At 40.6% G+C, this 24,108-nt stretch overlaps 2 protein-coding genes across 7 annotated transcripts in view; one reads left to right on the top strand and one right to left on the bottom strand.

Annotated features, from left to right (window-relative positions):
- The window catches only part of METTL21A (methyltransferase 21A, HSPA lysine), a 131,379-nt gene that overhangs the window by 65,339 nt on the left and 41,932 nt on the right, over positions 1-24,108 (bottom strand). The window lies entirely within an intron of this gene.
- Positions 1-24,108, top strand: part of CREB1 (cAMP responsive element binding protein 1) — a 65,572-nt gene that overhangs the window by 27,201 nt on the left and 14,263 nt on the right. For 4 of the 6 annotated variants that reach the window (XM_060194034.1, XM_060194035.1, XM_060194036.1 and 1 more), the window contains 4 exons: positions 7,963-8,109; positions 9,402-9,443; positions 15,174-15,274; positions 18,620-18,762. In XM_060194034.1, the coding sequence (XP_060050017.1) occupies positions 7,963-8,109; positions 9,402-9,443; positions 15,174-15,274; positions 18,620-18,762 (433 nt within the window). The remainder of the gene's footprint in view (positions 1-7,962; positions 8,110-9,401; positions 9,444-15,173; positions 15,275-18,619; positions 18,763-24,108) is intronic. The other 2 variants (XM_007520186.3, XM_060194037.1) reach the window with 1 other exon arrangement.

Here is a 24,108-nt window from a genome sequence, read left to right as displayed (position 1 = left end):
TTTCCCTTACCCATGAGGTGGAGTCTCCTTACCATAAGGTGGAGTCTTTAGTGTTAAGGTCCTGAAATGTTTCCCTGATGTATTCTTCTATGTGTTTTATAGTTTCAGGTCTGATAGCGAGGTCTTTAATCCATTTTGAGTTAATTTTGGTGCATGATGTTAGGTGGTGGTTTAGTATCTTTTTTTTTTTTTAAAGATTTTATTTATTCATGAGAAAGACAGAAGGAGAGAGAATCAGACATCACTCTGACACATGTGCTGCCGGGAATCAAACTCAGGACCTCATGCTTGAGAGTCCAAAGCCTTATCACTGTGCCACCTCCCGGACCACTAGTTTCATTTTTCTACATGTGGCTGTCCAGTTCACCCAAGATCACTTGTTAAAGAGACTTTCTTTTCCCCATTGGGCAGTTTTGGCCTCATTTATTTATTTATTTTAATTAGAAAGAGTATATACAGAGAGAGAGGGAGACGGAAGAGACCAGAAGACTGCTGAGTTCTTTCTGGCCTCTTTCTCATATAGGACGTGCCTATCCGTGTGTGGGTTTAGTTCTGGGCTCTATCCTGTGCCGTTGCTCCACATGTTCATTTTTGTTGGAGCACCACACTGTTTTAACTACTATTGCTTTGTAATGTAAACTGAATTGTGATGCCTCCATTTTTCCTTTTTTTTTTTTCCCCCTCAGAAGTGCTCCTGCTGTTCATGTTCTTTTTTATACCTCCATGTGAATTTTTGGATAAGTTGTTCCATTTCCTTGAAATATGTCGTTGGGGTTTTAATAGGGATTGCATTGGATCTATATACTGCTTTCGGCAGGACTGCCATTTCTTTGTGTCATCTTCTATTTCATTTAGCAATGATGTCCTAGAGTTTTTATCAAAAAGGTCCTTTGCCTCCTTGGTTACTTAATTCCTAGGTATTTTATCTTTTTGAATTCAGTTGTGAATGAGGTTACTTCCTTGAGTTTCCATTTCCTCTGGCCCATCTTAATTGTGTAAAGAAATGCCACAGGGGTGGGGGTAGGTAGCATAATGGTTATGCAACTCTCATGACTCTCATGCCTAAGGCTATGAATCCCAGGTTCAATCCTCCACATCACCAAAATTTCCTGATTTTTAGAGGGAAAGCTTTCAAATTTTCCCATTGAGTATAATGTGAGCCAGGAATTTGTCATATACAATATACAGCCCTTATTATGGTGAGGAGTTTTCCTTCCATTCCCACTTTCTTGAGGGCCTTTATTATAAATGGGTGTTGGGGGAGTCGGGCGGTAGCGCAGCGGGTTAAGCGCAGGTGGCGCAAAGCGCAAGGACCGGCGTAAGGATCCCGGTTCAAGCCCCCGGTTCCCCACCTGCAGGGGGGTCACTTTACAGGCGGTGAAGCAGGTCTGCAGGTGTCTGTCTTTCTCTCCCCCTGTCTTCCCCTCCTCTCTCCATTTCTCTCTGTCCTATCCAACAACGACGACATCAATAACAACAATAATAACTACAACAATGAAACAACAAGGGCACCAAAAAAAGGGAATAAATAAATAAATAAATGTTTTTTTTAAAAAAAATAAATTAAATAAATGGGTGTTGGACCTTGTCGAATGCATTTTCTGTAGCAATCGATAAGATCTTGTGGGTTTTTTTTTCCTTTCTTTTTGTTGATAAGGTAGATTACATTGAATGACTTGTGGATGTTGAACCATCCTGTTTCTCAGGGATGGATCCCACTTGATCCAGGTGGATTATCCTCTTAATAAGCTGTTGGATTTGATTAGCCAAAATTTTGAGGATCTTTGCATCACTGTTCATCAGGGATATAGGTCTATAGTTTTCTTTTTTGGTGGAGTCTTTTCCTGCTTTGGGGATCAACGTGATAGTAGCCTCATAAAATGTGTTTGGAAGTGTTCCCTCTTCTTGCTTTTCGGCTTTTGAGTGTCTTCCTATTATCTTTCTTCTCATTTTCCTATATTCATGTGATTATGCCTAAAATTAGCAAGATTCAGGTTCATTACGTTTAAATCGGGAGAGTTAGAAGGGAGCAGATTTTACTCAAATATGTTTAATTTGTCATCTTTATCGGGAAGCCCTCTCACACTGTTCTCATATTTGAATTTTAGGGACCCTGATATCTGTTCCCATCTGTGTGATCAATGAACAGGGAAAAATTTAGCTTCAGTTAAAGGAAGAAAATCAAGCTAGAAGAATAAGGAGCCAGGTGGTAACACACCTGGCTGAGCACACATGTTGCAGTGCACAAGGACCCAGGTTTGAGCCTCTGGTCCCCACCTGCAAGCCGAAAGCTTGGTGAAAGAATGGTGAGGCAGTGTTGCGGGTGTTTCTCTGCCTCTCTCCCTTCTCTGTCATCCCCTTCCCTCTCAATTTCTGGCTGTCTCCACAAATAAAAATAGTAAAATAAATAAATAAATGAATAAATAAAAAGAATAATCAGATGCTTTATTTTACTTTTGGAGTTTGCAGAGATTTTTAAAATAGAAAAAAAACTTGCGGGGGCTGGGTATAGCGCACCGGGTTAAGCATACATGATGCAAAGCGCAAGGACCCTCGCAAGGATCTGGGTTCGAGCCCCCAGCTCCCCACCTGCAGGGGGGGGTCAATTCACAAGCAGTGAAGCAGGTTTTGCAGGTTTGTCTTTCTCTCCCCCTCTCTGTCTTCCACTCCTCTCAATTTCTCTCTGTCCTATCCAACAACAATGGAAAAAAGATAGCCTCCAGAACCAATGGATTCCTAGTGCAGGCACCAAGCCCCAGCAATAACCCTGGAGGCAAAAAAAAAAAAAAAAAAAAAAAAAACCTTGTTTTTTGACTATGAGAATAAAATTTTTTATGGATTTCAGAGATTGATTTATTTATAAATGAGAGAGAGCCAGAGCATACTCTGGCATGAGATGTGGGGGATTGAACTCATGACCTTGAACTTGAGAGCCCAGTGCTGCAACTACTGTGTTACCTTCCAGGAAAATTTTCATGAATTTTAAAGACAACATAAATTCCACAGTAGTATGTTAAACAAATTGGGTGTATTTTAAAAATTGTTCACTCTTGAGGACTGGGCACAGCGGGTTAAGCGCACATGGTGCAAAGCACAAGGACCAGCGTAAGGAACCCAGTTCAAGCCCCTGGTGCCCCACCTGCAAGGGAGTCGCTTCACAAGCAATGAAGCAGGTCTGCAGGTGTCTGTCTTTCCCTTCTCTCTCGATTTCTATCTGTCCTATCCAACAGCAACAATGGCTATAACAACAATAACAGGGGCAACAAAATGGGAAAAAATAGCCTCCAGGAGCATTGAATTTGTAGTGCTGGCACCGAGCCCCAGTGATAACCCTGGAGGCAAAAAAAAAAAAAAAAAAATTGTTAACTCAGTAGGGCCGAGGGGGAGAACCAGAGCATCACTCTGCCACATGCAAAGCCAGGATCAAACTTGGGACCTCGTGTTTGGAAGTACAGCATTTATCCACTACACCACCTCTTAAACTGTGAAAATAAAGTGTATGTGTGCATATTAAGGAAAAAAAAACACCTAGATCTACAACAGATGTTCACAGCAATCAATCTGGGTGGCAGGACTATAAGTGCTGTCTAATGCTTGTATTTTTAGTTTACTTTGAATAATCAGTCCATTTCACCCAGTAAAATGATGTGGGGGGGGAAATGTGAAAAATCATATTAGCTAAAGCATGTAATGTATTTAGAGCAATGAAATAAAATTCTGATAAATGTAAAAAAAAAAAAAACCCAAGAAGAAGAGAGAATACTCAGAGAAGAAGATATAGTATAATTGCTTTAGATACGCAAAGAACTTTCACAGGAAATTAAAGTGCGAATACTCCTAATACCTTAAAGTTGTGGTTCTCAAAAATTAATGTCGGGGAAAGAATACTGGATCAAAGAGATTCCGACTGTACAAACTGGCATCCTATGTAACTTATGGAGATTTGGAGGTATGGACTCCATGTTGCGAGCCGAGTCAAATTAAACAACACAGCTAGTGGCCAGAGAGAAAGAGAGCAACAGGGAAATACTTCCTGGTGCCCCACAGAGGTTAAATCTACCTTTAATATTAGGGACTTTTCGCCCAAGCTTTAGTCACTTTTTTGGTTTTCTTCTTAAAACATTTTTAAAAATATTTATTTGTTCCCTTTTGTTGCCCTTGTTGTTTTATTGTTGTAGTTATTCTTAAAGTCGTCGTCGTCATCGTTGGATAGGACAGAGAAATGGAGAGAGGAGGGAAAGACAGAGAGGGAGAGAGAAAGACACCTGCAGACCTGCTTCACTGTCTGTGAAGCGACTCCCCTGCAGGTGGGGAGCCTGGGGCTCAAACCAGGATCCTTATGCAGGTCCTTGCGTTTTGTGCCACCTGTGCTTAACCCGATTAAAACATTTTTATTAATGATTTGATAGTGATCTGCCACACTCATCACCAAAGTTGTGTGCCTCCATCCCCAACTCCTTAGAACCAGGGGTGTTCTCACAGAGTCTTAGAGACAGTCTGGCTCCTATTTGGGTGGTGGGCAAGTTCATATATTTCAGTTCTCTGTATCCCGTGTTTGAGCGAAACCATCTGGAAATTGTCTTTTTTTTTTTTTGTATTATCTTTATTTATTTATTGGAAAGAGACAGCCAGAAATTGAGAGGGAAGGGTTGATAGAAAAGAGAGAGAAAGAGAGAGAGAGACTTGCAGCCCTGCTTCACTATTCACAAAGCTTTCCCCTGGTGGGGACTGGGGGCTCGAACCTTGGTTCTCGCACACTGTAAGGAGTATGCTAACACCCAAACCCTGCCCCCCTTTTAAAAATAAATATCTATTTGTGTCGATTTCTTCTTAGTGAAAGATATATCAATACATCGATTGACAGGCTGACAAACTGAAACCAGAGCACTGCTCAACTCTGGCTTGTGGTAATGCCAGGGATTGAACCTGGGACCTCAGAGCCTCAGATAGGAAGATCTTCTATGTAATTGTTAGGCTAGCTTCCAAATGTGAAACATAATCACCTCCAGTTCCATCCATTTTTGTCCCAAAAGACACAATAACGTCTGTTTTTATTCCAGCGTAGTGTTCTATTGAGTATGTGTCTTTTAATTTCTTTTTAAAAATATTTATTTATTTATTTATTTATTTCCCCTTTTGTTGCCCTTGTTTTATTGTTGTAATTATTACTATTGTTGTTATAGATGTCATCATTGCTGGATAGAACAGAGAGAAATGGAGAGAGGAGGGGAAGACACGGGGAGAGAAAGATAGACACCTGCAGACCTGCTTCACCACTTGTGAAGTGACTCCCCTGCAGGTGGGGAGCTGGGGGCTGGGGGCTTGAACCGGGATCCTTACGCTGGTCCTCACACTTAGCCTCACGTGTGCCCAATCTTTTAATTTTTTTATCCAGTTGCCTGTTGATGGGCATTTAGGTTGCTTCCATGCCTTCTCTGTTGTGAATAAATCAGCTGTGAACATGTTACTTTGAATTAGTGTGTTAACATCCTTTAGCTAAATGTTTAGGAGTAGAGTTACTGGGTTGTAAGATATTCCCAATTTTATTCATTTGAGGACTCTCCACACTTTTCTCTCTCTCTCTCTTTTTTTTTTTTAACCAGAGCACTGATCAGCTCTGGCTCATGGTGGTGCAGGGGATTGAACCTGGGACTTCAGAGCCTCAGGCACAAGAACCTCTTTGCAGAACCATTATGCTATCCCCTTTCCCCCACACTATTTTCCATAGGGGCTGTACCAGTTTGCATTCCCATCAGCATTGTGAGAGGGTTCCTTGGTCTCCAGATCCTCACCACTTTTCATATATTTGGGAACCATGTGTATCTCTCCTTCGAAAACTGTCTATGCTCAGCTCTTGCTGATTGTGGTGTGGAGGATTGAACCTCAGACTTTGAAGCCTCGGGCCCCTTTACATAACTATTATGCTATCTCCCCCACCCATTGCCCACTTTTTTATTGGTTAAGTTTTTTGTTGTTGAGCTGTGTGATTTTTTTATTAAATCTTTTTACTTATTATTGGGTAGAAACAGAAATTGAGAAGGTAAGGGGAGATAGAGAAGGAAAGAGACAGACCTGCAGCCCTGCTTCACCACTCGTGAAGCTTTCCCCCTGCAGGTGGGGACCTGGGGCTTTAACCTGGGTCCTTGCACATTGTAATATGTATGCATTTAACCAGGTGCACCACTGCCTGGCCCCTTGTATGATTTCTTTTTAGCTGTTTAACAAGCAGCTCCTGACAGCTTTCAACCTGACGCTGTTGACTGGCTACGGAAGAAGGGCAAACGCTAGAAGAAGAAGAAGAAGAAGAAGAAGCTGTTTAATATCAACCACTTGTCGAATGTGTGCTGTGCAACTATTGTCTCCCAGTTCCTGGGTCACCACTGGCCATCATCTCTCCAGATGCAGTTGTCAGTCAGATCAGTCCCATCGTCTTCCCACCACTGCCACAACCACCTGACCGCCTTCCCTTCTTAATCTTGCAGTTGATGGCCTAATGTCGCTCATGTGTGAATCCTCTCATTCCCAACCTTACCACTACTGGTCTATTATTATTATTATTACTATTATTATTGTCTTTCACCCTCTTGGTTACATTATCTAAAATACAAACTTCATGACATCCCAGAACTCAAAAGTTGTTCTTTTTTTTTTTTTAATCTTTATTTATTAGATAGAGAAAGCCAGAAATGGAGAGGGTTAGAGAGACAGAGAGAGAGAGAGACTTGCAGCACTGCTTCACCACTCGCAAAGCTTTTGCCCTGCAAGTGGGGACGGGAACTTGAACCAGGGTCCCTAGGCATCGTAACATGTGCGCTCAACCAGGTGTGCCACCACCTGGCTCCCTCAAAAGTTCTTCAGTGTGTTTTCTAATCCCCTCAGATTAAAGTGTGACATGTGTTTCTCCTTACCTGTCATCTAGTCTCTGTACTTCTGCTACGTCATCTCCCTCCTTCTACTTAACACAGTAACATGCTTACAGGCTCCACCAATAATGAACCGTTAGTCACCTTTCTCTGTCTTGTATGTCTTGTATACTGTTTCAGTTTGCTTTGCTATTTCTTCCTGCCTCTACTCTGTTAATCATTATCACATGACTAACTTGAATTCTGATTCTTTCCTGACAGTCTCTCCTCCTCTTAGACTTGGCTGGATAGCTTTTTTCAGTGTGTCCATTTTTCTTGTAATAATCTATCTGTTTGAGTTTCTCTCTCCCTATTCTTTCACACACATACCCAATAATTTCCTTGAAGTGAGGGCCCATGTCTTTCTAAGTTTTTGTTGTTTTAATTCTTTTTTAAAAATCTTTATTTATTGATAGAATAAAGACAGCCAGAAATGGAGGAGGAGGAGGAAATAGAGACGGAGAAAAACAGAGAGATACCTGCAGCCCTATTTCACCACTGATGCAGCTTTCCCCCTACAGGTGGGGACTGGGGGCTCAAACATGGGTCCTTTCACATTGTAACATGTGTGCTCATCCAGATGTGCTACTACCCAGCCCCGGCATTTTTAAAATTCTGACATTGTTCCTGGCATATAAGTTCCCAGTCACTGTTTAACCTTGCTCTTATATTCGCTCAAGAGGAAAATAAATCTTTAAGATAACTACTATAACTAGACTAGTGTTGATCTTTTTAAATAGGGCTAGGGTGGTAGACATTTCCAGAACATGCGACTCTGGATGTGAAAGCAGGTGGGAAAGGCAGAGCCCCATACAGATCAGATGGGCTGAGAGGAAGCTCAATCTTCATATGCTGATGATACGTTAACAAAGCATTTTGGTTTTATCATTTGGGAGATGTTGAAAAGTGTGTGTTTGCGGGACGGTCCTTTCAAAATGAATGCTGTTTTTTGTTTTGTTTTGTTTTGTTTACTGCTAAGAAAGCGTTGTTTCATACTGAACATGAGTACTCCTCAGGAGGTATGTGTGATGGTAATTTTTTTCCATGCTCAACACCGTAGGTCTCTATGCCAGCTGCTCACGCAACGTCATCTGCTCCCACGGTAACGTTAGTGCAGTTGCCCAATGGGCAGACAGTTCAAGTCCATGGAGTTATCCAGGCGGCCCAGCCATCAGTTATTCAGTCTCCACAAGTCCAGACAGTCCAGGTATGTGTATACAACGTTGTGTATCTACTTTCATAGCTGTTATTTATAGCCAAATCTGTCTCCTTTCACTAGTTACAAAAATAGGGATGTATCTAGTTCAGAGTTTATTTGACATGACAGTAAAGGAATACGCTTACTGCATCTGTGTTTTGCTACCTCAGGTATTGAAACAGCTTTATGCACAAAAAAGTGACTTCAGGGAAAAGATCTTTTAAACTAAGCAGAAAAGGCATTGATTGGGGAAAGTCGTTAAGTGTTTGGGGTCAATTAGAAATGTTGGGGAGGGGGCGGGTGGTGGTGCAGTGGGTTAAGCACACATGGCGTAAAGTGCAAGGACCGGTGTAGGGATCCGGGTTCGAGCCCCCAGTTCCCCACCTGCAGGGGGGTTGCTTCGCTAGCAGTGAAGCAGGTCTGCAGATGTCTATCTTTCTCTCCCCCTCTCTGTCTTCCCCATCTCCATTTCTTTCTGTCCTATCCAACAATGACAACAATAACAACAACAATAATAACCACAACAATGATAAAACAACAAGGGCAACAAAAGTAGGGGAAAAAAGAAATGTTGGGGAGGGACTGCGAAGCTGGGTATATACCTCAGTTAAGGAAAAATTGTAATTCAAAGATAAAACTTTTTTTTTCCCCTTTGTTATTGCTGGAGCTTCACAGCACCAGGCCAAATTCTTCAAGGCAAGATAAAACTTTTTTTTTCCCCTTTGTCATTGCTGGAGCTTCACAGCACCAGGCCAAATTGTTCAAGGCAAGAGGATGGGGGGAGGGAGGGAGAGAAAAGTACTGAAGCTCTGGCTCTGTCCAGCACAGTGGAGGGCCAGGCCTAGGTCACACGCACGACTACATAGAGGCACTGTTGTCCAGGTGAGCTTTTATTGCGAGATTTTTCTGAATATAAAATTGTTTAAAAAATTTTTTTTTCCAAAAACTAATAAACATATCTAAGTTATTATTTGAACTAAACTCACAAAGCATTTGTAACAGCGGGCTGTGCTTAAGGTCTATAGTTCTGGAATAATAATATATTTAGAAGGTATACTAAGGGTCAAGACTATGTTATCTTATTCTTTGAAGAAACTGTTCCTTTAGGCTGGATCCAAAGGGAATAAAAACACTGTGCCTCTAAAGTTGATGTCATAGTTGTAAGGAGTCTAGAGCAAACAGTACACCCATTTGCAGTGACCTTATTAGAGAAGAAAAGGGAAAAAGGAAAAAAAAAACTTGAATGTTAATTCAAGTAGGCCATAACCCCAGCCTCCCATTTCATATTTTTTGCTTCACAGTCTTCCTGTAAGGACTTAAAAAGACTTTTCTCCAGAACTCAGGTGAGTCCTAGGTCCTAGATTTGAAGAGAACTATTTTAGAAAGGAAGGTGAGAATTTGTCCTTTATGTCTTTGTCCTCTATAAACATGAAATTTCAAGGTTTGAATGACAACCTTAGGTCTAGGCCAGATTTGTTACCTGTTCAGCTAAATTTGCCTCTCAATGCATTCTTCCCTGCTCTGAATGGCAGTTTATCTCCTAAGGTAACTGGTTTCTAATTCTAGGTAATTCTAATTCTTTCTAATTCTATTTCTAATTCTAATTCTATTTCTTTTGGTAAGCAGAATATAGCTTTCTAACACTTTTCTTTCATTGGTCCCTGTCCTAGTCTCAGGACTAGATGAGCAAGTTTAAGTCATTTTCTTTTGAACTACTTCCTTTTTCCCACCTTTTAATACCTTCCCATTAAAAAAAAAAAAAAAAAAAAAAAGCCCCATCCTAAACAAAGAGTACATTTTCTTCAGTCACTTAAATGTTGCAGCTTTGGGAGTTGGGCGGTAGCACAGCAGATTAAGCACATGTGGCGCAATGCACAAGGACCGGCATAAGGATCCCCATTCCAGCCCCTGGCTGCCCACCTGCAGGGGAGTCACTTCACAAGCAGTGAAGCAGGTCTGCAGGTATCTATCTTTCTCTCCCCCTCTGTCGTCCCCTTCTCTCTCCATTTCTGTCTGTCTTATCTAACAACAACAACATCAATAACTACAACAATGAAAAACAAGGGCAACAAAAGGGAAAATAAATATTTAAAAAGTATTTTTTTTAAATGTTGCAGCTTTCCCCCTTCTTCACCACCCTTGTCTTCCTGTATATGGAACTGTCATGTTTTTCTTAGAGTTGATACTGTTGCCAGCTAGCTTTCTGTGGAACTAAAATAAGAATATCCAGACACAGAATGCAGATTATAAAGAGTGAATTTATTAGACAGAGGCAAGGAAATGGAATAGAACAAAGCTAGTGGCTACCCTCCCTTTTTAGGACAGCAGCGAGCCCACATGTGAGGGGGGCTTAGTAGGGATCTGGAATAGTTGGCTTCCTTTGAACTCTTCTCCCAGCTGCCAGCGTTAACATAGGATGTGAAGATGTCTTCTTGGGGGCCGGGGGAAGTCTAGCCTTGGCAGTTTCACATGCTTTTTTTGCAAATGTAATTTTCTAATCCCTTTAGTTTGTATTTGGAGAAAAGCAATAGGCATATAAAATTGATTCTTCAAAAATCTTTCTTCTTCACCTGGATTTTTCTGTCAGGTCCTCTCTGTTGGCTCCAGTCTGCTGGCTTCTGATGTTTCAGGGAGGGCTGAGGGTCAGAAGGCAAGATCCCATTTACATGACATTTCTTCTCTCTCGCCATGTCTCCCTCTCCCCTCTCTTGCCATGTTTCTTTCTTTCTCTCTTTCTGGGTGTGGGTATGTGTCTGTGTGTGTTGAATAGTATGACCTTCCTGTGTGGGGGCCCCCGTCTGTCTAGCTAGTCTGCCTTACTATCTATACTGATTGATTTTTTAAAATTATTTATTTATTGGATAGACACAGTCAGAAATCGAGAGGAAGAGGGAGATAGAGAAATGCCATGTTAAATTTTGTTAACCTTGTTAAACTATTGAGCCGTTTATCCACTGTTACTTATATCTGTTTCATTCTGTTTTACGGTTCTGGTTTTTGCTTAGATACTTGTTGGGGTAGGGAGACTGGCCAAGCAGTATCTACATGTGAAATCATCAAGCAGTATGCATTTCTGTACTGCGCAATGTATATGAAAAGATGTACTGGGAATAGAATTTCTTACCAAGTAGGTCAGTGCTGTGCCAAGGATTAGATACTTCTAGAGAGTCACACTGACTAGGTCTTTGCTGGGGCTTTTCAGACGGAGAGGGAGGGAGAGAACCCCAAAGCACTGACGCTACCTTTACTGTGATAGGTACTAAGTATTTCTGTGTCGTTCACCAGGGACATATCATAGACAAGCAAAAAAGACGTGACTCACTTATGGTGAGCACAAATAAGATTGGAAAAGAGAGGGAACTTGGTTTGAGACAAATCTTTGATGAATCTCTACAGTACTTTGAATTATGATGGGAACAGCAGGAGAGGTTTTTTTTGTTGTTGTTGTTTGTTTTAACCAGAGCTCTTTTTAACTCATCTCTTGCTTATAGTGGTACTGGGGGTTGAACTTGGGACTTTGGAGTCTCAGGCATGAAAATCTCTTTGAATAACCATTATGCTATCTACTCCAGCCCTAGTAGAGATATATTTTTATTTTATTTATTTATTCCCATTTGTTGCCCCTTTTTTTTATTGTTGTAGTTATTGTTGTTATTGATGTCATCGTTGTTGGATAGGACAGAGAGAATTAGAGAGAGGAGGGGGAGACGGGGAGAGAAAGATACCTGCAGACCTTCTTTCACCACTTGTGAAGCGAAGCGACTCCCCTGCAGGTGAGGAGCCAAGGGTTCGAACCGGAATCTTTACTCCAGTCCTTGTGCTTTGTGCCACCTGAGCTTAACCTGTTGCGCTACCGCCCGACTCCCAGTAGAGATCTTTTATGGGAACTTAAGAGATTCAGCAGTAGTCGTACAGCAGAGAATTTAGGAGCTGTCTAACTTACATGAAATCAGTGTTGTAATTATTGTTGTTATTATTGATGTCATTGTTGTTGGATAGAACAGAGAGAAATGGAGAGCGGAGAGGAAGACAGACACCTGGCAGACCTACTTCACCGCTTGTGGGGAGCGGGGGCTCGAACCAGGATCCTTACACCAGTCCTTGCACTTTGTGCCACGTGCGCATAACCTCTGCTGGGCCACCGCCCGACTCCCCAGCATTTTTTTTTTCCATTTTTAAAAAATATTTATTCCCTCTTGCTGCCATTGTTTTATTGTTGTAGTTATTATTGTTGTTGATGTCATCATTGTTGGATAGGACAGAGAGAAATGGAGAGAGGAGGGGAAGACAGAGGGGGAGAGAGAAAGATAGATACCTGCAGACCTGCTTCACCGCCTGTGAAGCGACTCCCTTGCAGGTGGGGAGCGGGGGCTCGAACCGGGATCCTTCCGCCAGTCCTTGCGATTTGCTCCACGTGCGCTTAACCCACTGGCTACTGCCTGACGCCCAGCATTTCTAATTTTTAATAACAGCAAGCAAGGGCTTGCAAGGGGACACGTTACCTAACATACTTTTTGGGTTAAAAAAAATTCAACTATCCTTTCTGAAAGAAATTAACATTTTAACAACACAGTCAAGAGTACTGGTTTTTGAAATACATTTATGCTACAGAGAACATTTAATTAATTTATTATTATTATTATCTTTACAGCATAGAAACAGCCAGAAATTGAGAGGGAAAGGGGTGATAGAGAGGGAGACAGAAAGACACCTGCAGTACTGCTTCACCACTCATGAAGCTTTCCTCCTGCAGATGGGGGCTGGGGCTTGAACCCGGGTCCTTCCACACTGTAATGTGTGCTTAACCAGGTGTACCACCACCTGGCCTCTGAGAGCGCATTTTTAAAAATAGAAATTAGGAAATAGAATTCTTGTCCTTTAAAAAGTTTGCAAACACCCCACTTGCAGGGGGAAAGCTTCATGAATGGTCAAGTAGGACTATAGCTGTCTCTCTGTCTCCTCCTTCCCTCTCAATTTCTGGCTGTCTCTGTCTCTATCCAGTAAATTAATAAAGATAATTAAAAAGGAAAAAAAGTTACAAACAGTGCATATTTGTCACCTAAAAACTCAAATCTTGGTTGAAGATACAAGTCAGTGGTCAAGTATATTTTTCACTGGTGTTTGAGCATTGACACCAAAAGTAGACAAACTAACCTCCACATACTTTTTAAATCCTAGAAATAGGATTTTCTGAACTGTAAGAACTATAAGTCTTCTAGAGTTTGAATAGGTGTGGAACTTACTGTTATATTAAGTCATAACAACTTCTCTCAGCATGCATAAGTGACTTGAGAGCCTTGGAGAGGAAAGCACTTTTCTTTCCCAACTCATCAAAATTTAGTATAATTGGGAGTCGGGTGGTAGCACAGTGGGTTAAGCCCACGTGGCGCAAAGTGCAAGGACCGGCATAAGGATCCTGGTTCGAGCCCCTGGCTCCCCACCTGCAGGGGAGTTGCTTCACAGGCGGTGAAGCAGGTCTGCAGGTGTCTGTCTTTCACTCCCCGTCCTCTGTCTTCCCCTCCTCTCTCCATTTCTCTCTGTCCTATCCAAAAACAATGACATCAATAACAGCAACAACAACAACAATTTTTTAAAAAAAGGGCAACAAAAGGGAAAATAAATAAAATACAATAAAGTAAAAATAAAAATTAAAAAAAGTTTAGTATAATTGTAAATAAAAGCAAAAGATGGTTACTTAGCAGGCCTGGCCCATTTGATACACTTTTACATCTGCATAAATCCTGTCTGTCAGCAGTAGCAGATGTTAGATCACATTGTAAACTGCCTGAGGTCAGAATAGAGATTTATATCACTATCACAAAACATTGAGTGATTTTAATCATCCATATCAAATTATATTAATCTCTCAAATGACTCTTTCTTAAGAAATATACAAGTACATTTGAATATATGTGTTGCTCTCTTTAAACTTTTTGTTTGACAAATAGCACACTTAAACTTTACAAATAAAGAAAATGTGCTTTTGTAAATTGTTTTGAAAATCTTTGTTGTGGATTTTGTTTATATTGCCACCAGGATTATCTAAACTGGTCTCAGTGTCTGGATGAGAAATTCATTGCTCCCAGTGGCCTTTTTTTTTCCCTTCAAGAGAATTGAAAAGGGAAAGGGAGGCAGAGTGGAAGAAAGAGCTTCACATGCAGTACTGCTTCATGGCTCTGGAAGCTGCCCTTCTGTGGGTGGAGACTGGGGACTTGAACCTGGGTCCTTGCATGTGATAGCATATGCGCTCAGTCAGGTGAACCAACACCTGGCCCACTCAAGTAGATCTTTCAGAAATGCATGATATAGTAGTAAAAATTTCACCTAAACTGTGGGTCTGACCAAGGAAAAGTACTTATGTTTCCAGAAGACATTGTGTGTGAGAGAGAGCTTTATTTATTTATGGAGGAGAACCAGTATATCACTCTGGCCCATGTGATGTCAACAGCTTATCTACTGTGCCACCTTCCATTCCATAAGACATTGTATATTCTGAGGAGATATCTGCTAATTACCTTTGATTTCATTCTAGTCATAGTAATGTTTTATTTTAGAATTTCAGATGACACCAAAATAGGAAAGTCCTGTTTTCTTCTTTATAAATAGGAGGTATGAGTTTTTAATAAACTGAAAAAAAGTTGAAAATACTGATTTAGGGACCGGGCAGTGGCACACCAGGTTGGGTACACACACTATAATGTGCAAGAACCCAGGCTCAGTCCCTCAGTCCCAATCTGCAGGGGGAAAACTTGACAAGTGGTGAAGCAGTGCTGCAGATGTCTGTCTCTCCCTCTCCTTCTCTGTCTCCCCTTATAATAATATTGAAAGAGATCAAAGTGAATTTGGGCATCAGAAAGGTTTGGTTTTGACAGGAAAAAAAATGTTCTCTAGAGTCTGTTAGATAAGTTCAAGAGAAAAGAAAAGTAACTGGTGTGATTATCTCCAATAAAAATTATTTTCTTCTAGTGAAGCATGTATAAAGTTCACGTTTTTTTATTACTTGACTTTTTCTTAAAATTCAAAAACTTTTACATGTAGAAATTTGTCAAGATAAAATTCTTGTTTATTTTCAGATCTCAACTATTGCAGAAAGTGAAGATTCACAGGAATCAGTGGATAGTGTAACTGATTCCCAAAAACGAAGAGAAATTCTTTCGAGGAGGCCTTCCTACAGGTACAGAATTGAAAAATTAAAAAAATATATGACTTAATCTGTATATGAATTCCAGGCAAATCATAGCTGTTGACTTTATAGGTTTAACTTGAAAACAGACATGTTCTAGTATCTCTCCCTTTCGGCAATTTTATTTTATAGAAGATAATATTTAATAGTAGTAAGAAGAGAAGAGTAGATAGTAATAGCGTATTTTATACAGGATCAGTAAAAGGAATAATATATGCCAGAATGAAACCTGTATTGTTTGATTGATCACTACCAGGATTCTCACTGGGGCTCAGTGCGTGTACAAGCACACCACCACTCCGACAGCCTTCTGTGTGTGTGTTGGGGGCGGGGAGTGGAGAGGAGAGAGAATGTCTGCAGTGCTGCCCCACCACTTGTGGAGCTTCCCCTGCAGGGGGACCAGGAGCTTGCACCTGAGTCCTCTGCTGGATTCTCTAGTTTGGTTTTAATTCCCCTCTTTGCTCACAGTTTGAAAGTGAATAAAGCAATAATTCTGACTCCATTAATGAGCATGTATTCTTTTGATTTATATTCTATTTTAGGATTCCCCCTCACCCTACTGGTCATATTCTTTAAAATATGTAAATATTAACATGTTTCTAAAAGTCAGATCTATGTACTCATACACACATACTAAAAAGTGCCCCCCCACCCCCACTTTGATTTTTTTTTCAGTCTTCCTGACCCTAGTAAATGACTAGTCTGATTATATTTCATCTGGTTTTCCCTTCCTGGTGTCTTTCTTGTGTAAATGAGTAGAAATATGTGTAATTTCTTATTCTGGATGAACCGTACCTTATTTCAGTCATTCTCCTTTATATGGAAATATATATTTACTGTTAGAAACAGCTACTATGAATAGCAATATGCATATATATTTTCAGACTACTGGAAGTATATCTTAGAATTTTGTTTTCTGCTTTGGATTATGCTTTTTTGGTCTTTGCTAAGACTTCACTGTTTTAGGTTGATTTTCTCAGAAAAAGAGAGACGGGCTGAGTGATGGTTTATCTGGTTGAGCACAAAGACCCAGGTTCAAGCCTGCAGTCCCCACCTGCAGGGGGAAAGTTGTGCAAGTGCTGAAGCAGGTCTATAGGCGTCTCTCTCTCTCTTCTTCTCTATCTCCTCCTACCTTCTTGGTTTCCGGTTATCTCTATCCAATAAATGAAGATAATAAAAAGAAAAATTAGAAAAATAAATAAGATAAAACTTTAAAAAGAGAGAGAGAGCAAGGTATAGGCACTACAACACCAAAACTTCCTTTTTCCAGTGTGGTAGAGGCTTAGATTGAGCACTAGGCAGAGCAAGCACGCTGTCCAGGTGAAGCACTTCGCTGCACCCTGCTCCCCCCATGGCACTGTAGGCTCTGGCTGTTGAGGGTAGCAAGGTCAAACCTGAGAAGACCTCTTGCATGCCAGCCCTGTTACATCTTCCCAAACCCAGCTGTGCCAGTTATATCTTTCCAACAGCAATGTCTGGGAGTATCTGCTTTTTTTCTCTAGCCATTCTAACTGAATATATACTGTTTTTATTTTAACCTCTCTGAGAATTAAGTAGTTAAAAGTTGGGGTTTTACAACAATAAAAAGCAACAGGGGCAACGAAAGGGAATAAATAAATAAGTATTTTTTAAAAATTGGGTTTTTGAATTGCCCTCAGTTTTTAAGAGTTATTTATGTATATATATTGGGCATATTCACTGGTCTTGTCTACAATACACCTATGCATTTTATCCTAATACTGTAACTCATTTTATAAGCTTTTTTTGAAATTTTTCAAATTACATTTTTATGTACTTCTTATTGGATAGGAACAGAGAAATTGAGAGGGGGAAGAGGAGGTAGAGAGACACCTGCAGCCCTGCTTCACCTCCTGTGAAGCTTTCTGCTTGCAGGTGGGGACCAGGTGCTGGAAGAACCTGGATCCTTGTGCACTGCAGTGTGTGTGCCACTGCTTGGCCCCATAAGTCATCTTATGTATTCTTGTTGTTTTTGTGAAAGGATACTCTATGATTACCAGTTTTATTAAATCTTCTTTACTGGGAACATTTTTTTTTTCTTGTTGTTTGTTTTGTTTTTGTTTTCCTTTTGCTTCCAGGGTTATCGCTGGGGCTCAGTGCTGTCACTATGAATCCACTGCTCCTGGTGGCCATTTTTTCCATTTTATTGGATAGGACAGAGAGAAATTGGGGCGGGGGGGGGGGGCTTGAACCTGGACACTTGCATGGGTTCTTGTGCTTAATACTGTGTGCACTAGCTGGGTATACCACCCGCACCTTCCACCCCATTTCTAGCTTATGGTGGTGCAGGGGATTGAACCTAGGACTTTGGAGCTTCAGGCATGAGAGTCTCTTTGCATAACCATTATGTTATCTACCCCCGCCCCTTTTATTTCTTTATGGTGGAGATTAATGGTTTACAGTTGACAGTAAAATACAGTAGTTGGTCCATGTGTTAAAATTTCTCAGTTTTCCACATAACACTAACCCCACACCTACGTGGTCCTCCATCATGTTCCAGGAACTGAACCCCCCAAGTCCTTTACTTTGGTGTAATATACCCAATCCAGTGGAAACTTTTTTTTTTATAATTTATTTCTTTATTGGGGAATTAATGCTTTACATTCAACAGTAAATACAATAGTTTGTACATGCATAACATTCCCCAGATTCCCATTTAACAATACAACCCCCACTATGTCATTCATCATCTTTCATGGATCTGTATTCTCCCCATCCACCCACCCACCCCAGAGTCTTTTACTTTGGTGTAATACTCCAATGGAAACTTTTTTTAAAGTACTTTTTCTTTTTATCCACACTAAAGAAAAATCCACTTTAATTTTCTAGTGCTCATATAGTTTCATTTTGATATATCACTGATGATGTTTTAGCTTGCTCTTGTAAACTCTGACATTTTATTTTCTTAGTTTGCTTTTCCCCCCTTTTGTTGTCCATATTGTTTTATTATTGTTGTAGTTATTATTGTTGTTGTTGTTATTGATGCCATTGTTGGATAGGATAGAGAGAAATAGAAAGAGGAGGGGAAGACAGGGGGAGAGAAAGATAGACACCTGCAGACCTGCTTCACCGCCTGAGAAGTGACCAACCCTGCAGGTGGGGAGCCGGGGGCTCAAACCGGAATCCTTACATCGGTCCTTGAGCTTCGCACCACCTACATTTAACCCGCTGTGCTATTGCCCGACCCTCCAACTCTGACATTTTATAGTTCTGCCTAAGCATCAGTAGCTTTCTGTCAGTTTTCTTCTCTTTCCCTATTGTTTTTGTGCTTAGCCACAGAATGCTACTTTCATTTTAATAAACATCCTGTTTGCCTAGGAAAATTTTGAATGACTTATCTTCTGATGCACCTGGAGTGCCAAGGATTGAAGAAGAAAAGTCTGAAGAGGAGACTTCAGCACCTGCCATCACCACTGTAACGGTGCCAACGCCCATTTACCAAACTAGCAGCGGACAGTATAGTGAGTAGTTAATATTTCTGTCTTGGAAAGCAACATGAGAAATTAGTGGGTGTATTCTCACCTTAGTGCATCATGGGGGAACGAACTCAGGGATCTGAGTGTGCGATACTGCTGAGCAACCTTAGCAGCCTAGTGATGTGTTGTTATGAGATGAGAGGGACAGACAGAAAGATACACACACACACACACACGCACACACACACACACACACACACACACGCACACACACACACACCCCTCCACCATCCATGGAGCTCTCATGTGATCCTAGGATTCAAACCTTGCATCTCCTTTAAAGGAATCATGTATTTCCTTGACTTTTCAGTGTGAAAAAGTTTATAACAGAGGTGTTTTCTTCAAGGCTGTAGTTAGAAGGGCTCAAGTGTGGAAGCCCTTTAGATAGCTCATAGAGAGATATACAGAGAAAGAGAGACCAAGAGCACTATCAAACCGGAGACTTCAGAGTCTCAGGCATGAGAGTTTCTTTTCATAAGCACTATGCTATCTGCTGCCACCTGCCATGCCCCTTAGAAATTTTTTTTAAACCAATCTGAAATGTTTTGGACCACTATCTGAACCTCTTTTGCAGCCCTCATTTGATGTTAAAGGACTTTACTCCTGGGTGCTGAGCAGTGGTGCACCTGGTTGAGTTCATATGTTACAATGTTCAAATACCCAGGTTTGAGTCCCAGGTCCCCACTGCAGGGCAAAGCTTTGTGAGTGGTGAAGCAGGGTTGCAGGTGTCTCTCTGTCTCTCAGCCTCTGTCACCACCTTCCCTCTTGATTTCTGGCTGTCTCTATCCAATAAATTTAAAAAATTTAAAAAAAAAATTAGTCTTTGATTCTGTTAAATGCCCACAATAGTCTCATCAATAATAATTATAATTTATGATTTCCTTCTAGAGAATTTAAAACTTTATATTTGAAATGGAAATGGCTCAGTGGATAAAACCTACAACGTGCCATCATGAGACCCTGGGTTCTGTAACAAACAGATGCCAGGTGCCACATGGGAGCACCATGGGCAGTGCCAAGGAATCACCCACCATGCATGGTGGGAAGGTGCTTTGGCATTGCTTCCTCTCTCCTCCTGCTGTCACTATATCTCTTTGCAAACAGACATGTTAAAAATTGGACCAGGAGGCCACTCAGAAGTTGTAGACATGTGCCAGACCCTGGGATCTGTTCTCTGACACCACCTTAAGAAAATCTTCATGTTCCTGATTGGCAAAATAGCTCACTTGGATAGTGTGATGCCTTCCTACCACGAGCACAGCCTCAGCTTGAGCTGCCCTGACCACGTGGCAGGAAGCTTGGGGTGCTGTGGTTTCTTTCCTCTGCCAGAACAAGTCCGTTCAGATTGCTGAGGCCTCCCAGTGACAGCCTAAAACAAAATAAACAAACAAACAAAAAAAATCATGTTTTTATGCTTAGTGTTTGAAAGGGGCTGGGCTGGAAATACTTGTTTGCAATCTTATCCACTTCCTTCTGAAAGAGAAGTCAGTGTGGTTGGCTGTGTTCATATGAGCACAGCTCAGAGTGAAGAGGACATTGTGCTTTTCTGAAAACCTGTCAGTTTCCATTGTATGTGACGGCTCTATCTGGCACTTAGCTATTTTATCTTTCAGCTACATTTTTTCAAAATATTTTATTTATTGATTACTGGATAGAGACAAAGAGAAATTGAGAGGGGAGAAGAAGAGGGAGAGAAACAGAGAAGCACTTGCAGCCCTGAATCATCACTTGTGAAGCTTTCCTCCTGCAGGTGGGGACCAGGGATTTGAACTGGGGTCCTCACGCATTGTAATGTGTGCGCTTAACCAGGTGCGCCACCACCTGGCCCCTCAGCTACATTTGTTATAAAGTATTTTTGAATTTTATTGTAAACTGTTTTTAGTTATGCTTTTATTTGACCCAAAGATATTTATTTAGTACTTTTCCTTTCTTCCCAGTTCCTTTTCTTTTTTTAAATCTCTAAGGTGCCTCTTATATTGATTTCTTTATTTTAATTAGTCATTAAAGTCAGTACTGACTATTATATAAGGTCCTTCCTTTCCTTAATTCTATATTTCAGTGCACATTGAAATTCCTTTACTATATTTGTGCTATAAGGCTCTGCGGTGATCTTTATTAGATGCATGTATACATGATTATCCCCAAAAGTCAATAGTTTTTCCATTATAGCTCAACCTGGGTCAGCATAACAATATCTTTCCTCCATAGCCAGTATAGTTTATATCCTCCATTTTTCCATTCTGTTTATGCATAGATGTGGGATCATGTACTTTTGTGTTGTTCATACACCACAGACCAATAAATACAGAGTTAAAGCTATTTCTTTAATAGCTACATTGTGTTTTGCTATATAAATAAAAAACTTATTTTAAACATAACTCCCTATAAACCCATTTATGCAACATTTCTTTTGTTTCTTTTCTGTTTTCTTTCTTTCTTTTCTTTTTTTACCAGAGCACTATTCAGCTCTGGCTTATGGTGTTGGGTATTGGGGATTGAACCTAGGACCTTGCTTGTAGCCTCAGGCATAAGAGTGTTTGCATAACCATTATGCAAACATTTCTACGGATATTAATCTTAACCTTCTTGTATGAGTAGTAGCATTGCCTCGCTATGTCTCAGTGGGAAAGCATCTGAAGCGTCCTGTTCAATTGTTCTTCTTAGTAACTGTACCAGTTTGCATTCCTTTCATAGAAGAGTTTCCCTTCCTTGAATGATGTTGCTAGTTGCACTCACTAGTTGATTCCCTTGCCCTGTTAATAGTCATGTTTGAAAGGTTCTTTTACTAGATAAGGAAATTGTTTCACTAAATAAAACTATATCCCTTAATGGTTTTGTCTTTATTTTGACCATTCAGAATCTCACCTGAGTTTGATTGTATTCTTTTTTTTTTTTAATTTATTTATTCCTTTTTGTTGCCGTTGTTGTTTTATTGTTGTAGTTATTCTTACTGTTGTTGTTGGATAGGACAGAGAGAAATGGAGAGAGGAGGGGAAGACAGAGAGGGGGAGAGAAGGATAGACACCTGCAGACCTGCTTCACCACCTTTGAAGCGACTCCCCTACAGGTGGGGAGCCGGGGGCTAGAACCGGGATCCTTAAACCGGTCCTTGCACTTTGCACCACGTGCACTTAACCCACTGTGCTACCACCCAACTCCCTGATTGTATTCTTACAGATACACATCTAGGGATATGCCAGTTACTGTAGATTACTTGTTATTTATCCTTTCTTGATAGTGCTTACATATATTACATGATCTCGTTGGATTTTTTTTTAAATTGTACTTAGTAGCTAGAACCAGATATTTTTATTCTTTTTTTTTTTTTTAATTTTTTATTTAAGAAAGGATTAGTGAACAAAAGCATAAGGTAGGAGGGGTACAACTCCACACAATTCCCACCACCCAATCCCCATAACCCACCCCCTCCCATGGTAGCTTTCCCATTCTCCATCCCTCTGGGAGCATGGACCCAGGGTCGTTGAGGGTTGCAGAAGGTAGAAGGTCTGGCTTCTGTAATTGCTTCCCCGCTGAACATGGGCGTTGACTGGTCGGTCCATACCCCCAGTCTGCCTCTCTCTTTCCCTAGTAGGGTGTGTCTCTGGGGAAGCTGAGCTCCAGGACACGTTGGTGGGGTCTTCAATCCACAGATATTTTTATTCTTACAGAAGAGATAACAGATTGAATAACAGCTTAGTGATGGAACCTGGACTAGAACCCAGATCTCCTGATATCTAGTTAGCTACTTCTTTCTTCCCAGCTTGAGTTCATTGATATGTAGCCAAGAAGAAAGCAGTGTGTGTTCAATAGACAGAATTTGCTTGCTGAATCTGTATGAGAATTATGTTGACTCTGTATGAGAAATACATTAAGAAATAATTGTGGTTGATTCTGCTAACCTTATGATTCAAGTTATTTTGCAATATTAGTCTCAGAAAAGTTCTTGCATATTATCTTCTTTTTCCAAAACTAGAACAGGTAAAACTGGTGGGGCTGGCTAATGTGAGTGAGTTACATATACTCATATCTTAATTTTTATGGATATCATTTAAGCCAAACCATAGCCATTAACTTTCATTGTTTATTGATTGAAAATAGATAATCAATTTTCCATATACAGGTGGCACAGGCATTTATTTATTCCCTTTTGTTGCCCTTGTTATTTATTGTTGTAATTATTCTTGTTATTGTTATTGATGTCGTTGTTGTTGGATAGGACAGAGAGAAATGGAGAGAGGAGGGGGAGAGATAGACACTTACAGATCTGCTTGTGAGGCGACTCCCCTGCAGGTAGGGAGCTGGGGGATCAAACTGGGATCCTTAGGCCAGTTCTTACGCTTTGTGCCACGTGCGCTTAACCCGCTGTGCTACCACCCAGCTCCCTTTTTTTTTTTTTTTTTTTTTTTTTAGATTGTAAGGTAATGGGTATACTTTCATACAATTCCCACCACCAGAGTTCTGTATTCAATCCCCTTCATTGGGTTGGAAGCTTACATTTTTTTTTTTTTTCTTAAGTATTTTATTTTTGAGAGAGAAAGACACAGAGAAAAACACCAGAGCACTACTCAGCTCTGGTTTATAGTGGTGTGGGGGATTGAACCTGGGACTTCAGAGCCTCAGGCATGACAGTCTCTTTGTATAAACATTATGTTATCTACCCCCATCCTGAGATATTTTTTCTATGCAAAAATATGCCATGGCTTTTATAACATTTATCTAGCACTGAATAGCAGTTGATCACAAACTCATTCCTTTTATTTATTTATTTTTTATTTTTTTTATTTTTTATTTAATGAGAAAGATAGGAAAAGAGAGAGAAAGTATATGTGCTGCCAGGAATTGAACTCAGGACCTCATGCTTGAGAGCCTAGTGCTTTATCCATTGTGCCATCATCTCCTGGACCACAACTAATCCCCTTCTGAAGAATAAAAAGCAACATGTCTAGGTTACACATGTTGATATACTTGGTTAAAATCCATTATACGTGTAAGGATCCCGGTTCGAGCCCCAGGCTCCCCACCTGCAGGGGAGTTGCTTCACAAGCAATGAAGCAGGTCTGCAGGTGTCTTTATCTCCTCTCTCTCTCCCCCTCCTCTCTCCATTTTTCTGTCCCATCCAACAACAACGACATTAATAACTACAACAATAAAACAACAAGAGTAACAAAAGGGAGTTAAAAAGAAACCATTATACAATTCGATAGGTAATATTGCTAATTTTTTTGTCCTTCTCCTTCTGGGAAGACTGAACTTCTAACAGGAAGAGTGTCTAGAGTGTCATCTGTCTGAATGTTATTTTCTAAAAAGATTTTTCCAAATATAATAATAATT

Source organism: Erinaceus europaeus, chromosome 7, assembly GCF_950295315.1.
Source record: "Erinaceus europaeus chromosome 7, mEriEur2.1, whole genome shotgun sequence".
Taxonomy (NCBI): domain Eukaryota; kingdom Metazoa; phylum Chordata; class Mammalia; order Eulipotyphla; family Erinaceidae; genus Erinaceus; species Erinaceus europaeus.
This window is presented reverse-complemented; position numbering and strand designations above follow the sequence as displayed.